Below are 14,881 nucleotides of genomic sequence, written 5' to 3'. Positions count from 1 at the left end.
TCGCGATGGAAACTGCTTGATTGACACTAAACTTGACGAATTGATCATATAGTATGTTCCCATCTGTGAACGAACGCTACATAAGAAAGAATAAAACTTATTCATTTCTAGTATAAATCCATTTTTTCCTTCAAATGTGTAGATTAATGTTTTCGTGTATATTGTGGTATAGTTAAAGTTGTCTAATTTACCCGTCCTATTGGGAGGTGTTTCCTGACGGATCCCGGACAGAATATAGAGCAAAGGGCGCGTTGCTGGCGGTCGGGGCGGGGCTGTTAGACAGGGAACCAATTGTGTGCGTCAGTGCGTCTCGTCGTCTGTCCTTGCACAGTTGCTTGTCAAGAGAATATCTGCGACATTGAGATTTATTTTGTAGAAGATGTTGCAAAATACAGGGTGAGTTTGGTCTAGCAGGAAATAGAATTTGGCATTGTACATGCACGGTCTTAAATGTTGTTTACGAGTCCTTCTTTGATCTGAATGTTGCACCAGTAAAAAGTTTAATGTGGTCACGCTTCCATACTCAAAAGTTGGAAGTAGTTCAGAGGTGACATGTGGATAAGGGACTGAGAACAGGTTGCCTTTACTCCAGAGTCTATCAGGTCTAACCGCATTTTACGATTTAAATGTAAGAGTCGAGTTATTAGCACGCATGCGCTGAATTTTAGTGCCGTGTTGTGTCTTCAAACTAACAAAATTATTTCTGTCGCATTTTTTCCTTTCAAAATCTCCCAGTAAAGAGTGGGAATTAGTGTTTTATCTTGTTACACAATTAACCTTTCATTATTTTAATATGTAATCGAGTTATCAGCTGTAGAAATGGTTCTAAAACATGACATTTCAGTAGGAAAATGTTATCACAGTGGCCAGGGGTCATTAACCTGTGGACTGTACGATCGAACTACGTTGACAGTAAGAAACGTTTTCATAAAAGGCTAAATGTGTGGTCTCCTTGTTTAAAACAAAAACAAAAAACCACCATTAGGCGGACAAACAGTGATAAGTTGTACAATGTTACTATAAGCTTTCTGCCCATCCATTTTGCAGTCCTTTTTAATTAAGTTCAGGGCCCACCTGCAGTGAGCAGGGCAGCAGTTGATCAGAGGGCACACTCTCTCAACACACACACACACACACACACACAGTGTGTATCTTTGAGATAAGGGAGGGAAACCGGAGTACCCCCGGGAAAAGGCAACTCAGTCACTGGGGAAATGTGCAGACTCCCCACAGACAATGGGCAGGCCAAGATTTGAACCCAGTGCCCCCACTGTGCTTCCCTGTTACCCAAGTTTTGATTACAATCAAGTCACCTTTATTTTAAGATTCAGATTATAAAAGTATAAACTTGTGAACACTGACAACTTTGGTGCAGCACATCAGTGCACTGTGCTTAAAAAGTAGATGACTGCTAAAACAGATTCTGAATGTAGGTGATCTGGCGGTGCTGCAGTTAAGGTTTCAACATGGCTTTTTATATTTGTATTGGATTTCTGATTTCCGTGTCCTTTTTATGTTTTGTTCCCTATCCTTTATGTGATGTATAGGTTAATTGACAATTTTTATGCCTGTCTTTCACTTGCTTTGCTTCCAGCATAGGTTCTTCATTTAGAAAGTGGTGACTTCAAAAAGTGGACGGACACATGGATGGATATTTTACACTATGCAGATGAGCTCCGCCCCACATGCAGTAGTTTGACTAATGTAGTCCATGTGCACATTTTCTTTTCTATATAGAGCCACTGCACAAAAACAAAAATTAAACTTCCTCCTGCCTTGCATTTCTTTTTAACTGTTTAGCTTATACCTCTGATGAAATACACACAAACTACAATATGGTTCTGACATTGAGAACTCGCACCCAGGTTACTGTTCATTTCAGAAACTGCAGGCAGAGTTGCTATTTAATTAAGTGAAAAGTTCAGTAAACACCATGGATTGACTTCAAATTTAGGAATTGGTTAGGCCAGTGAGACCAAACTAATATGAAACATACATTTTGGTATGTAGACTTGAATGTCTGTTTTATTGTCTCACTAATTGGAATGTGATTTATAAAGACAATGAAATGCATTGAAACAAAAATCTGCAGCCATTGCAGCACTTCAAAGTTAAGATTGCCTAACGCAGTTTAAAAGAATACTCCACACCAACAATGATATTTTTTATGTTACTTGCCCCACGTTCTTTGTATTGATGGCCAAGAAAAAAATGTAACCTCATTAATTTTCATTCAGAAAGGTGCAGTAGTGTTAGATTTACATTTATAAAAAATATTTGTATTTATTTGACATGCGTTTTAGATGCTTAACTCTCAGTTTCTGTGGCGCTTGCTTTCCAGTTGTATCTGAATTCTGAAAATTCATGATAAACACAGGAGATGCATAAATAACAAGAAAAGTAAAAAGAACAACATACTAAAAAGCAAAACAATCTTTTGCATCTAAGTTCTTGCTTTATTCATTCAAATATTACAATAAATAGTTTGTGCAATTTGGATTGACACCAAAAAGCACACCCTGGATTGTAGCGGCTTGTTTAAATAATGTAGGAGTCCAATTTAAAGAAGACATTGGTGGAGATGAAAACCTGCATCCACCACTGGGGGCACCTCCAGGACTGAACTTGAGAAGCTCTGGTCTGAAGGAGGTGTATAGTAGGTTTCCTTTTGGAAACCGGAGCAACGATCTCCAGTTCTCTCATCAGTTCAAATATTAAATACATGATGTTGGGAGGTGTAGTGCGTGGCAGGGTATCATACCATGCTACTAGATTTGAGTGCTGATTCTTTCAAATGTAATCATGTCTTGTGTAGGTTAATATTTTAAAAAAAGACTACTAATCCATTATGTCTCAGTGTTTCATATTTTGTTACTGTTGATAATAAAGGTTATTTTAATGCTGCGGTATATTTTACAACATATTTTCATGCTCCTGTTAATATTTCATTAAAATATTTTATAAATAGAGTATTTGGGACATAATAGGTTAATAAGTGCTTGCATATTATCATTCATACACAGTTCCTTCATTCAGAAGTTTAGAACGTTGCAAACATCTGTTAGTTTAAAAAGTTGTTACTCAAACACCTAAAAAAGAGCAATGATTTAAACACAAGGAGAAACTTGCGTAACTACTCCAGCAAAACCAGAAATCACACTAAACAAGGTTTCACTCAGCAAGATATTCATTTACAGACCTTGTTATTCTTCTGATTGTCCATTTGGTTGAAAACAGTCATTGTTGTCGTTACCCATCAAGCTTGGTCAGTTCTGCTTTGGTTATTCATTGAGAAATTTGCAGTAAAGAGCAGCCTATCCCAGAGGCCTGAGAGCGGTAAACAAGCTGTGTTGTTTTTGATAAGCACCTCAATAAAAGGATTGGTGTCTGTGGGTCTGCCTATGTGTGTGTCAGTCCGGTTGCTACTTTGTAGCTCTATTATTCCAACAGATGGTGCATCATAAACATCTGTAGTAATAAAACACTTTACTACAACAATGCCATTTGGTATGGGATTTGTTAAAGCAGTGTTAATGTTTGTGATGCATCTATTGGCATGATAAATGTATTGTATCACTACATGCTTTACAAAACACATTCCAATAGATGGTGCAGTGCAAACATTGACACTGTTGATTACTTAGAATTCAACCCATCTTAGACAGGTAGCACAGCTAGTTTTAAATTAAAGCAAGAAGTATTAATGTGCAAGATGTCTGCTCAAAAACATTCCATGTTGCCCCTATCCTTTTATAGAACAGGCATATTGTAGTTGTGAGATCCCATTTACTGGTTTCTGGGTATTCAGTAATTACACTTTTATGATCTTTTAGAACCTATACACTTTTCCCAGTTATACATATCTGTCTTTTCATTGTAGTAGCACATACAGCCCTATATATTGTTACCCATTTATCCAATTAAGGGTCCTTGGGGACCCTGTAGATATTCCAGAAGCATTGGGCAGTAGGTAGAAACCAGCCCTGTATAAGGTGCCAGTCTATTGCAGGGCACACTTAGATACATTCCTCTCCTCACTTAAACCAGTGATGTTTTACGCTTTGGAGCTTTGAACCAGCAGCAGTAATCGCTGTACAGAGTCAGTGTTAGTGGCACTGCAACTTGAAATGTATGATTTAAGCTTAAACTATAGGCATTCTGTACTTGATGTAAAATGTCTTTTTAATGTTTTAGTACCTGCTCAGCGTTATTATTATCATTATGGCATTTCTAGGTTATCCATTCGTCTATTTTCTAATCCAATTAAATGGAGCTCAGTTTTGCAACAAATTGCATAGCTGCCCTTTGACACATTGCAGCAACTGACACCCAACAAGGTGCCAGTCCTTTGTAGGACACACACGTACACAAAGCCACATTCTCTCACTGTGCTATTCTAGAGCCCCCCTGGGATGTGTGAAAAGCAACCAAACTAAAATGTCATCCACATGCACACTCCACACTGACAATGGCAAAGCAGCAATTTGAACCCAGTGTTTTGAATTTATGAGGAAGAAGTTCTGCTCAGTTTGCCAAACCTGATTTTTGCATTTTGCTGGTTTGTATCGTCAGCAATTTATAATAATAATACATTTTATTTATGTGGCACCTTTCCCATGCTTGAGGCACTTTAGTGTTCATTGTTCTGTTTTATGTTAATTAGTATAAGATAAATGTAGTTAATTTTTAACTACAGTTAAAGCAGTAAGCAGTAAATTTCTGTGGTGTGTATGTTATCCATCTATGTTTTGTATGCAGATAAAGTGTGGGCTGTTACTATTTCATATCTTTCTCTTTTCTCTCTTTGCCACAGTTATAGTTAGCTGCAGTAAAGTAATGCATGGCTATGTGCAGAGTGTTTGGCACATCTGATAAAGAGGGATGGTTTCAAACGAGCACTGATAAAGATAAATACTGCTGCAGAGTTTTGTCTCTCTATCTGATTTAGTTTTGCGATTTTGAGTTTTAATAATGTATTTTAGGTGTTACTGAGCACAGTGTTGATGCTGTACTCACAAGACTTGAAACAAGTTTGACAAATTCAAGAACAACTCTTTAATCAGGAAATCCGAGCCCCCCAAACTTGAACAAGCCTGAATGTTCATAGATTGTAACATAAACATTTAATACGGAAGCTTATTTCTGCCACTGAAATAACAATAAATAAATAAATGATTTTGCAGTATCATCGTACATGCATGTGCTCTTGTTGACTTGTGAAGGATAGTGAGGGGCAGATTAAGGAGGTGCATAGTGTGCTATCAAGTGACAAGAACGTATACCTTTAAATCTGCATGTCCTGTGGGGTGGATTGAATCCATCCAGAGTAGGTTTAAGGAAAGAAGCGACCGTGATGGACCATACGGCAGTCCTTTGCAGGGCACAATCACTCAGTTGGCAGAAAAAGAGGGTGCTGCATGCAATCCAGCAATGGTAACCTATAAATAAAAAGCATCAGTGTGACCTGGTGGCTCAGCGGCTGGTGTTCATTTCTTGAATCTTCTGGGGCCTGTGATAAGTGGTCCATTGCACTGTCCTGATTTTAAAATTGCACCCAACAAAGCAAGCGTGCTTTACTCAGTGGATGGCTGGAGGTGCCTGCAATGTGGAGAGGGGCAGGATGAGCCAGGCAGCGAAAGATTGGCGCTCTAAGGTCAGATCGTCCCCACTGATTAATCTATCTATCTATCTATCTATCTTATAGTGTCTTTTCATGTCTGTCTATCTATCTATCTATCTTATAGTGTCTTTTCATATCTACAATGGTGTGAAAAACTATTTGCCCCCATCCTGATTTCTTATTCTTTTGCATGTTTGTCACACAAAATGTTTCTGATCATCAAACACATTTAACCATTAGTCAAATATAACACAAGTAAACACAAAATGCAGTTTTTAAATGATGGTTTTTATTATTTAGGGAGAAAAAAAATACCAAACCTACATGGCCCTGTGTGAAAAGTAATTGCCCCCTGAACCTAATAACTGGTTGAGCCACCCTTAGCAGCAATAACTGCAATCAAGCGTTTGCGATAACTTGCAATGAGTCTTTTACAGCGCTCTGGAGGAATTTTGGCCCACTCATCTTTGCAGAATTGTTGTAATTCAGCTTTATTTGAGGGTTTTCTAGCATGAACCGCCTTTTTAAGGTCATGCCATAGCATCTCAATTGGATTCAGGTCAGGACTTTGACTAGGCCACTCCAAAATCTTCATTTTGTTTTTCTTCAGCCATTCAGAGGTGGATTTGCTGGTGTGTTTTGGGTCATTGTCCTGTTGCAGCACCCAAGATCGCTTCAGCTTGAGTTGACGAACAGATGGCCGGACATTCTCCTTCAGGATTTTTTGGTAGACCGTAGAATTCATGGTTCCATCTATCACAGCAAGCCTTCCAGGTCCTGAAGCAGCAAAACAACCCCAGACCATCACACTACCACCACCATATTTTACTGTTGGTATGATGTTCTTTTCTGAAATACTGTGTTCCTTTTACGCCAGATGTAACGGGACATTTGCCTTCCAAAAAGTTCAACTTTTGTCTAATCAGTCAACAAGGTATTTTCCCAAAAGTCTTGGCAATCATTGAGATGTTTCTTATCAAAATTGACACGAGCCCTAATGTTCTTTTTGCTTAACAGTGGTTTGTGTCTTGGAAATCTGCCACGCAGGCCGTTTTTGCCCAGTCTCTTTCTTATGGTGGAGTCGTGAACACTGACCTTAATTGAGGCAAGTGAGGCCTGCCGTTCTTTAGACGTTGTCCTGGGGTCTTTTGTGACCTCTCGGATGAGTCGTCTCTGCGCTCTTGGGGTAATTTTGGTCGGCCGGCCACTCCTGGGAAGGTTCACCACTGTTCTATGTTTTTGCCATTTGTGGATAATGGCTCTCACTGTGGTTCGCTGGAGTCCCAAAGCTTTAGAAATGGCTTTATAACCTTTACCAGACTGATAGATCTCAATTACTTCTGTTCTCATTTGTTCCTGAATTTCTTTGGATCTTGGCATGATGTCTAGCTTTTGAGGTGCTTTTGGTCTACTTCTCTGTGTCAGGCAGCTCCTATTTAAGTGATTTCTTGATTGAAACAGGTGTGGCAGTAATCAGGCTTGGGGGTGGCTACGGAAATTGAACTCAGGTGTGATACACCACAGTTAGGTTATTTTTTAACAAGGGGCAATTACTTTTCCACACAGGGCCATGTAGGTTTGGATTTTTTTTCTCCCTAAATAATAAAAACCATCATTTAAAAACTGCATTTTGTGTTTACTTGTGTTATATTTCACTAATGGTTAAATGTGTTTGATGATCAGAAACATTTTGTGTGACAAACATGCAAAAGAATAAGAAATCAGGAAGGGGGCAAATAGTTTTTCACACCACTGTGTGTGTCTGTCTGTCTATCTATCTATCTATCTTATCACTTACCAGAGAAAAGACAAACAGGCTCAGACTCCCATTCTTGACTTTTCTTAACACTGACACTTACCTGCTATGCTGTTAAGTAAATTCATACAAATTCAATGCATATAAAGGAAGCTCCCGGTTGTTTAGATTACATTGGAGACGACATTACTAAACCTGGTACTGTACAAATATTTGTACTCTAATTTTATTAACTTAGGATTACTTTTTTTCATTTAAGGTAATATTCACTCTCAATCCAGTAATAATTTTTATGTCAAATATAATATGAAAATATGTCCAGGAGACATAACCGCTGTTTATGCTTTCAAAAGTTAAATATTATTCAGTAAAATATATATTGGTACTTAAAATTAACAACACATCTTCAGAATATTTTCAAGGATTGTTTTGTTATTGTGTTTATGGTGTGTGTGTTCCTTTTCCCACCTCACTAGTCTAGAGCATATTTCAACTTATATTGCCTTTGTCTGAACAATCAAATATTCTTTTACATCTCTGAATCTTAATTATGCTGTATGAAAGCAAACAATTATAGTAAATTAAGAAAAAAAGCAAATGTATTTTGTGGCACAGCCATTCTTTCTACATGCTCTATTCAGGTAGGTTTCATTTTTGTCATTTAAAAGGTAAACTATTGAATATGTGATGCATCATAACGAATACATCGTTGACACAGATCTGTCATTACATAACACTTTTCCTGTACTAGTCAGACTGTAGCTTAGATGCATTTAGCAATACATTGCATTGAATTTATCTTTCCAGTGCATGACACATTACAAACATTTGTAGTAATAAAATGTTTGTGATGCACCATTTGTTGGAATGACAAGTGCAATGCATATGTCTCTATTATTTGCAGTGTTATTGTTTGTGATGCACTGTCTGTTGGGATGACAACTGCAATGCATTTTATTACTACAGTTGCTTATCTTGTGCCATCTTTTGGAATGACAGAGACATAGCAACTGGACGGATACACAGACACCTGTCTTTATTAAGGTAGATAGAAGACAGATGTTTCAAACTGTTTACACTTATAAGGACAGTTCTATCTTAATTCACTATTTTTAACCCATGTGCGTGGTAGATTAATTGATAATTGTATACTGTATATTAATTGATAATTGTATATTGGATATGTATGAGAAATTGCACTAAAGGTCTGTGTGGGTGTGTACCCTGAATTCAGCTGGCATCATGTCCAGGCTTGATTCCTGCCTGATGCTCAGTGCTATTGGGGAAGACAACCCTCAACTGGATTAAGCAGGGTTGAAAATGAATGGAGTGATTAAACTGCAGTCAAGCTGTATAATTTTAATTATGGAGTTAAATATGAATGTATTTGTATAAAGTTTAAGACACTAAAAATAGACTTGCTTCATAATTCAGTTGTATAATCCCCATCTATAATTGTGTACAGTTGCTTATCACCAGAAGCATGACACGTTGTAGAATAAAGTTAGGAAACACATGGAGTTTCACTCGGCATTCCTAAATTATGGGCAGTTGATAGTTTGGAGACTTGTGTGACAGCAGCAAAGGTGCTTCACGTAGTTGCCACATATGCAGATTTTTCGAGATTCTGAGTCTTAGCAAGTACTCGCTTATTTGGTGCTCATTTACAGAAATTGTTTTGTCTTCACAAATCTTGTAAACTCTCTTTAATGCTTGCCAGAAGTCATGGGTGTCCTTCTTACAAAACATTTCAAGGAAAAAGCAGATTTAGTTTGTTGTAATCAAATCGGAGCCAAGAAAACTAAAGCTTACTTATGTTTCATTGTCAGCTGAATGAATCTGCGGCTTTGCTGTGCACTCACGTTTTGCTGCGTAGTGAGCCTGTACTTAAATGGCAGGTTTGAGTAATCTTGCATATTCAGTAGTATTTTGTCAAAATGAAGTAACCCTTCCTTTATGAATGCATTAATAACCCATGTGAATGAGCGAAGTCAAATCATTAACTATTGGCAGTCAAATGGGCTTTATTATCATACCAGCTGTACACATACCTTGGTATATCATACAGTGGTATGAAGTTATGGTTCCCAGGGCCACAGAGCCAAATTTATGCAATGTAATAATACCAAGGGGCGGGTCATTTTAAAGAAGGGAATGTAGGACAAGGAGCAATATCTGCACAAATTTATATCATGTTAACGAACAACAATCAGTAATGATGGGGGTGTACAACGGACAAGGAGTGCAAAATAGGAATTAGATATGAGCCTATGGCTCTGACACTCCACCTTCTCCTTTTCTTTCCTCTTAAAGCCAGTAATAACAGGCAAAACACATCTTCCATCAGCGGAGTCTCTCTTACTCTGCTGTGAAATTCTTAGCTATGTGACATTGACCAAATGCCATCACCTGCTGATTAGGAGAATATCAACGTTGGCACCAATCAAATCGGCTGTCACAAGTATAAATTTGCTTGGATTGCTAAACACGTGTGCACTTTGCATTGCCGTCTGTATGTGAGCTTTGCTCTGTAAGTATAATAGCACCGGTGTTTTTACTTTAAGGAAATAAGTATTGCGTTAGGTTACTTGTTACTTTAAAAAAGTAATCTGACTACATAACGCACATTGCATACAAAGCAAAAGTACTGTTTGCCAGCTTCAGATTTCTTCATTCCTTCCTTTCTTTTTTACTTTTAGTAAACTGGCAGGATGCACCCTCTTCATCACTGGAGCTAGCCGAGGTATTGGAAAGGCCATTGCGCTGAAAGCTGCCAAGGATGGTGCCAATATAGTGATAGCAGCAAAGACTTCACAGCCTCATCCTAAATTGCCTGGGACAATTTACACAGCTGCAGAGGAAAGTAAGTTGAACTTTTCTTGAAACACAAAGCCATTTGATGTATCTTTGTGGATGAATATTTGTGTAATAATAAAGTGTTTTGAGATGGTTAGCACCGAATTCCACATCAAGGCAAAGCAATCTCTTATTGCCTCCCAAAATTGCTAACCTGCCTAGCTTTCAGGTTGCAGTCAGTGAGGCATGACGGTTTGTTCCATGTCTTCGAGGAAAGTCATTTAAAGCTGTCTTGTGATCATCTTGTTACAGTTGAAGCAGCTGGAGGGAAGGCCTTTCCTTGTGTGGTCGATGTGAGAGATGAACAGCAGGTCAGTAATGCTGTGGAAGAAGCTGTGAAGAAGTTTGGAGGTAACAGCATTTTACTGGCACAAGATCACTTCTGATTCAGTTTTTATTTGTTCTGCCTATACAATGATGTTCACTTTTAAACTTATAAGTTGCTGTAACTTTTTTGTAAGTTGTACTCTGTGAGATGTATTTTGCCTTCATTAGTCATTGCATTAAAAATTGTAGACATAAGTATAAATCTAAGCTTTAGTCAAGGGTTTGTAGAAATTTAAAGCATTGTGTGCAGTAGAAATAGGTACCATTATAGAAGTATTTAAAGCCATCATGTTCTGATTCACATTTCGTCTTTATTCAAATTTATACTGCATTTCAAGTATTCAAATTTGAACTGAAAATATTTTAAGTCCTCCAGTCACATTATTCTGGATACAATTTGCAACACGGTGCAGTTTGTTTAGTTTGATGTCATATCTATAAATACTGTAACTTCCTTGAACAGATTATTTGTATTTCCTAGACTAAAACACACAGACCTCCATTCACTAAGAAACAGCAGCTTTTACATTTTCAGTTGGAGAAAAAAAAAATATGGATGACTCAGCCTTATATTTAGTTAGAGCAGTGGTCCCCAACCTTTTTGACATGAAGGACCGCTCTACTAGAAGCAAATTTTTCCGAGGGTGGGATTTTTGGATTTTTAGGTGCGGGTTCGTAGGGCAGTTTTATACACTGACAGCCGGGTCGCGGACCAGGGGTTGGGGACCCCTGAGTTAGAGTACCTGGTGGACATGATAGTCCGCCTTCCAGGAGCGCTTGAAGATGATTAATACTTCAAGCTCAGGCTAATTTGAGAATTTTTAATATGTACACTAGCATAATCAAAAAGACAGCAGAAACGCCCACACAATAGTACTGTGAGTCTCTTTTGATATATAATGCATAGATGGGCTATAAACATTTGTCTTAGAAAAAAATCCACGGTTATTTGTTCGGTGCTTCAGTATTCAGGTAATCCTGAATGTGCTTTCTTTACTAACATCCTAACCAACGCTGCAAAGTCCACATCTGTGTGAAGCATAAATATGACCTGACCTAAGCTGTGTTAGAAAAATGGGGAAAGATATAAAAAGGAAGGGGACACGGAGCATCACAGGATGCTTTTTTCTGATGGTTAATCGATTTGGAGCGTTTCTCTGTATTTAAACAGCAACATTTTGTTTGCTTAAAAATCCATGTCTGGGAAGGAAGATATGGAAGTTTTTATAAATAATTGTTGTGTAAATGGCGCAATAACAATCTCCTGATAAAATAAATGTACCTCGTACGAGAACATATATGTAGATGTAGACGCAGAATTTTAACCAACTTTCTAAATAGTACAAATTTTAAATATGAAACAATCAAATATTTGTTTAAGATGGAAGCTCTACTAATACATAAGCGCTCATCTCATAAGGCACTGTAACTGATTATTCTCACTTTTACTGAGGACAAACTGCTACAAAGCTTGAAATCTTTTTCCACAAATAAAACAACAACAACATTTATTTGTATAGCACATTTTCATACAAATGATGAAGCTCAAAGCGCATTACAAGATGAAGAAAGAAAAAAATATATAAAAATTAGCCACTACTAATTAACAAAGAATAAAGTAAGGTCCAATGGCCAGGGAAGACAGAAAAAAACAAAAAAAAAAACCCCAGAGGGCTGGAGAAAAAAAAATCAAAATCTGCAGGGGTTCCAAGGCCATGAGGCCACCCAGCCCCCAGTGGGCATTCTACCTGACATAAATGATCTCAATCAATCCTCGTGGTTTTCATGTTTCACGTGGAAGAATTAGATGATGATGGACATGTGGACCTCTGGCCTTCAATCCATCAATGTATGGACAGCACAGTGCTTTGATCAGAAAAACGGAAAAAGAACAGCAGAGAAAGTAGGGGCTAATATGGATTTTGGAGCCATGAAAAAAAGATAATTAAATACGTATATCAGGGTTACACTAAAATGAGGCTGTGACAAAGCCATGTTAAAATAATGGGTTTTTAGCAGTTTTTTTTAAAGTGCTCCTCTGTATTAGCCTGGCGAGTTTCTATCAGTAAGCTATTCCAGATTTTAGGTGCATAACAGCAGAAGGCTACCTCACCACTTCTTTTACGTTTAGCTCTCAGCATAATAATAAGCAGACACTCATTTGAAGATCTAAGGTTACGATTTGGAGTGTAAGGTGAAAGGTATTCTGAAATATAGGATGGAGCGAGATTATTAAAGGCTTTATAAACCATACACAGTATTTTAAAGTCAATCCTAAATGGCACAGGTAACCAATGTAGTGACATCAGAACTGGAGAGATGTGCTTGGATTTTCTTTTCCTAGTTAAGATTCTGGCAGCTGCATTCTGCACGAGTTGCAGTCGATTGATGTCTTTTTTTTGGTGGTCCTGAGAGGAGTGCATTACAGTAATCTAGCCGACTGAAAACAAAAGCGTGAACTATTTTTTCAGCATCTTGCAAAGTTATAAGGGTTCTAACGTTTGCTATATTTAAGTGAAAAAATGCTGTTGTAGTAATCTGATTACTATGTGAAAAAGTAAAATATATTAAAACCAATTGACCATTGACTTTCCTTTTCACTTGTAAAAGTTTTACATTTTTACCCAAAGGAATATGATGTCCACTATGACTCTAAACAATCATGAAAAGGAGCCGTACATTGGTGAATTAAATCGCAACACTTAATGCATCAAAAACAGAAACTGCACATTATGATTTGATAATATTGTACTGTGGAGTCCATGGCCATTTCCATCTCTAGGCTGACCAACATTTCTTATGAGAACAACACATTAGTGGTCTCCTAGTGAAATATACCTGACATGGGAGCTTCAGATCTCAAAGTGTACAGCAAGAGCATCACAAATACAGGTTTGTGGGTTTTTACACAGTAGTGACATAAATATTTGTGATATATTAGAGTACACGAGTGAAGCAAAGCAGTGGTGTGTTTCAGTCTGTTCTCATCTGCTCGGTTTTGCAATTATAAGCAAAGGAGGCTGCTAGGTTCATTTTATTTTGTCTGACCATCTCATGTCTATGTTGCTGCCTCTTTTACTCAATAGAGGAAATACAATAAATATGACATATAACCTCTGGAACTGCCTAACATGAATACAGACACAATTGTGGTATACATGATAATATTTATGTATGTTGTCAGAGTCCTTATTAAGTAATGTTTTGTTAAGAACAACCATAGATTTTGTCCCTCTGAAAGTCAACAATTGTATTAAAGCTGCTCAGTAGCGTTGCATAGGTACACTGAGCTGAGCCTAATATGTTGATTAATGATGCAGTCAAATACAAGAAGAGCAGCCAGCTGACTGTTCAGTTTAGCTTCTGAGCAGACGTCCTTATAATCAGGACTGTTCATCTCTGTTTGCAGAAGGTTAAGAAAAAACAAAACACAGCCTCCTGTTCTTCATTCTCTTCTGGGTTTGTCTCTGCCGGCCCGTGAAGATCAGACGTCACAAACAACACCTGCCACCTGCTTTCTTGCAGGCATTCTCTCCTAATAATAATGACAATTTAATTAGGTCGATTATTTGGTTATTATAAGCTCAGTGGCAGAATAAACCAGGCAGGTGTCTTGGACATGTTTTTCGAGTGTGCTACTTCACTAAAATGCTTTTCTTTGTTTTTGTATTTTTAATCAGGTATTGACATATTGGTGAATAATGCAAGTGCCATTAATTTAACTGGTACTGTGGAAACCCCCATGAAGAAAGTTGATCTCATGTTAAATATCAATCTAAGAGGGACATATCTGACGTGAGTACTTTTGAATGGAATGGTCTTACCCTGGTAAAGCTCTGCATTGTTATTTTCTTTTTACTTTAATAGAAGTTGATGTTCTGCAGCACATATATGCTCCTCACACTCATATGATGTGTAATGTACTTTGAATGCTATGTTGGAGTAAATAAATACATGAAAATGGAATTAATAAATGACATTTATCTTACTTCATAGTCAGTAAATAAATGATCATTCAGAAGGAGGGCAGCTATGTAAGTGTGATTTATGGGCAGATGTATTACTGGTTTGAGGATGAAAATCTTGACATTGAAAAATAAGATGAACAGAATGAATGTGGATAATTACAGTATACTGTACTTATTTAGCATACATGTTCAGTTTAATAAGAAATAATGTAAAATTTGCTGGTAAAAATCACTACACTTCAAGCACCACTTGACTCCCAGTGAAGACCATTGGTGCATTAATCTGAACTGTTCACTATGGTAGAAAACAACAAATTAATTAAAGAAAGAAACTTATCCTCTACTAGGGCAAGT

The 14,881-nt window shown here is 37.5% G+C and overlaps 1 protein-coding gene across 3 annotated transcripts in view; it reads left to right on the top strand.

The window, feature by feature from the left end:
* Positions 1 to 273: 273 nt before the first annotated feature.
* Positions 274 to 14,881, top strand: part of hsdl2 (hydroxysteroid dehydrogenase like 2) — a 56,909-nt gene continuing 42,301 nt past the window's right edge. For all 3 annotated transcript variants that reach the window (XM_039759502.1, XM_039759501.1, XM_039759500.1), the window contains exons 1-4: positions 274 to 396; positions 10,076 to 10,239; positions 10,485 to 10,583; positions 14,240 to 14,354. In XM_039759502.1, the coding sequence (XP_039615436.1) occupies positions 380 to 396; positions 10,076 to 10,239; positions 10,485 to 10,583; positions 14,240 to 14,354 (395 nt within the window). In that variant the 5' untranslated portion in view covers positions 274 to 379. The remainder of the gene's footprint in view (positions 397 to 10,075; positions 10,240 to 10,484; positions 10,584 to 14,239; positions 14,355 to 14,881) is intronic.

The sequence above is a fragment of the Polypterus senegalus genome, chromosome 7, assembly GCF_016835505.1.
Source record: "Polypterus senegalus isolate Bchr_013 chromosome 7, ASM1683550v1, whole genome shotgun sequence".
Lineage (NCBI taxonomy): Eukaryota > Metazoa > Chordata > Cladistia > Polypteriformes > Polypteridae > Polypterus > Polypterus senegalus.
The sequence above is the reverse complement of the archived record's forward strand: the minus strand, read 5'-3'. Positions and strand labels throughout refer to the sequence as shown.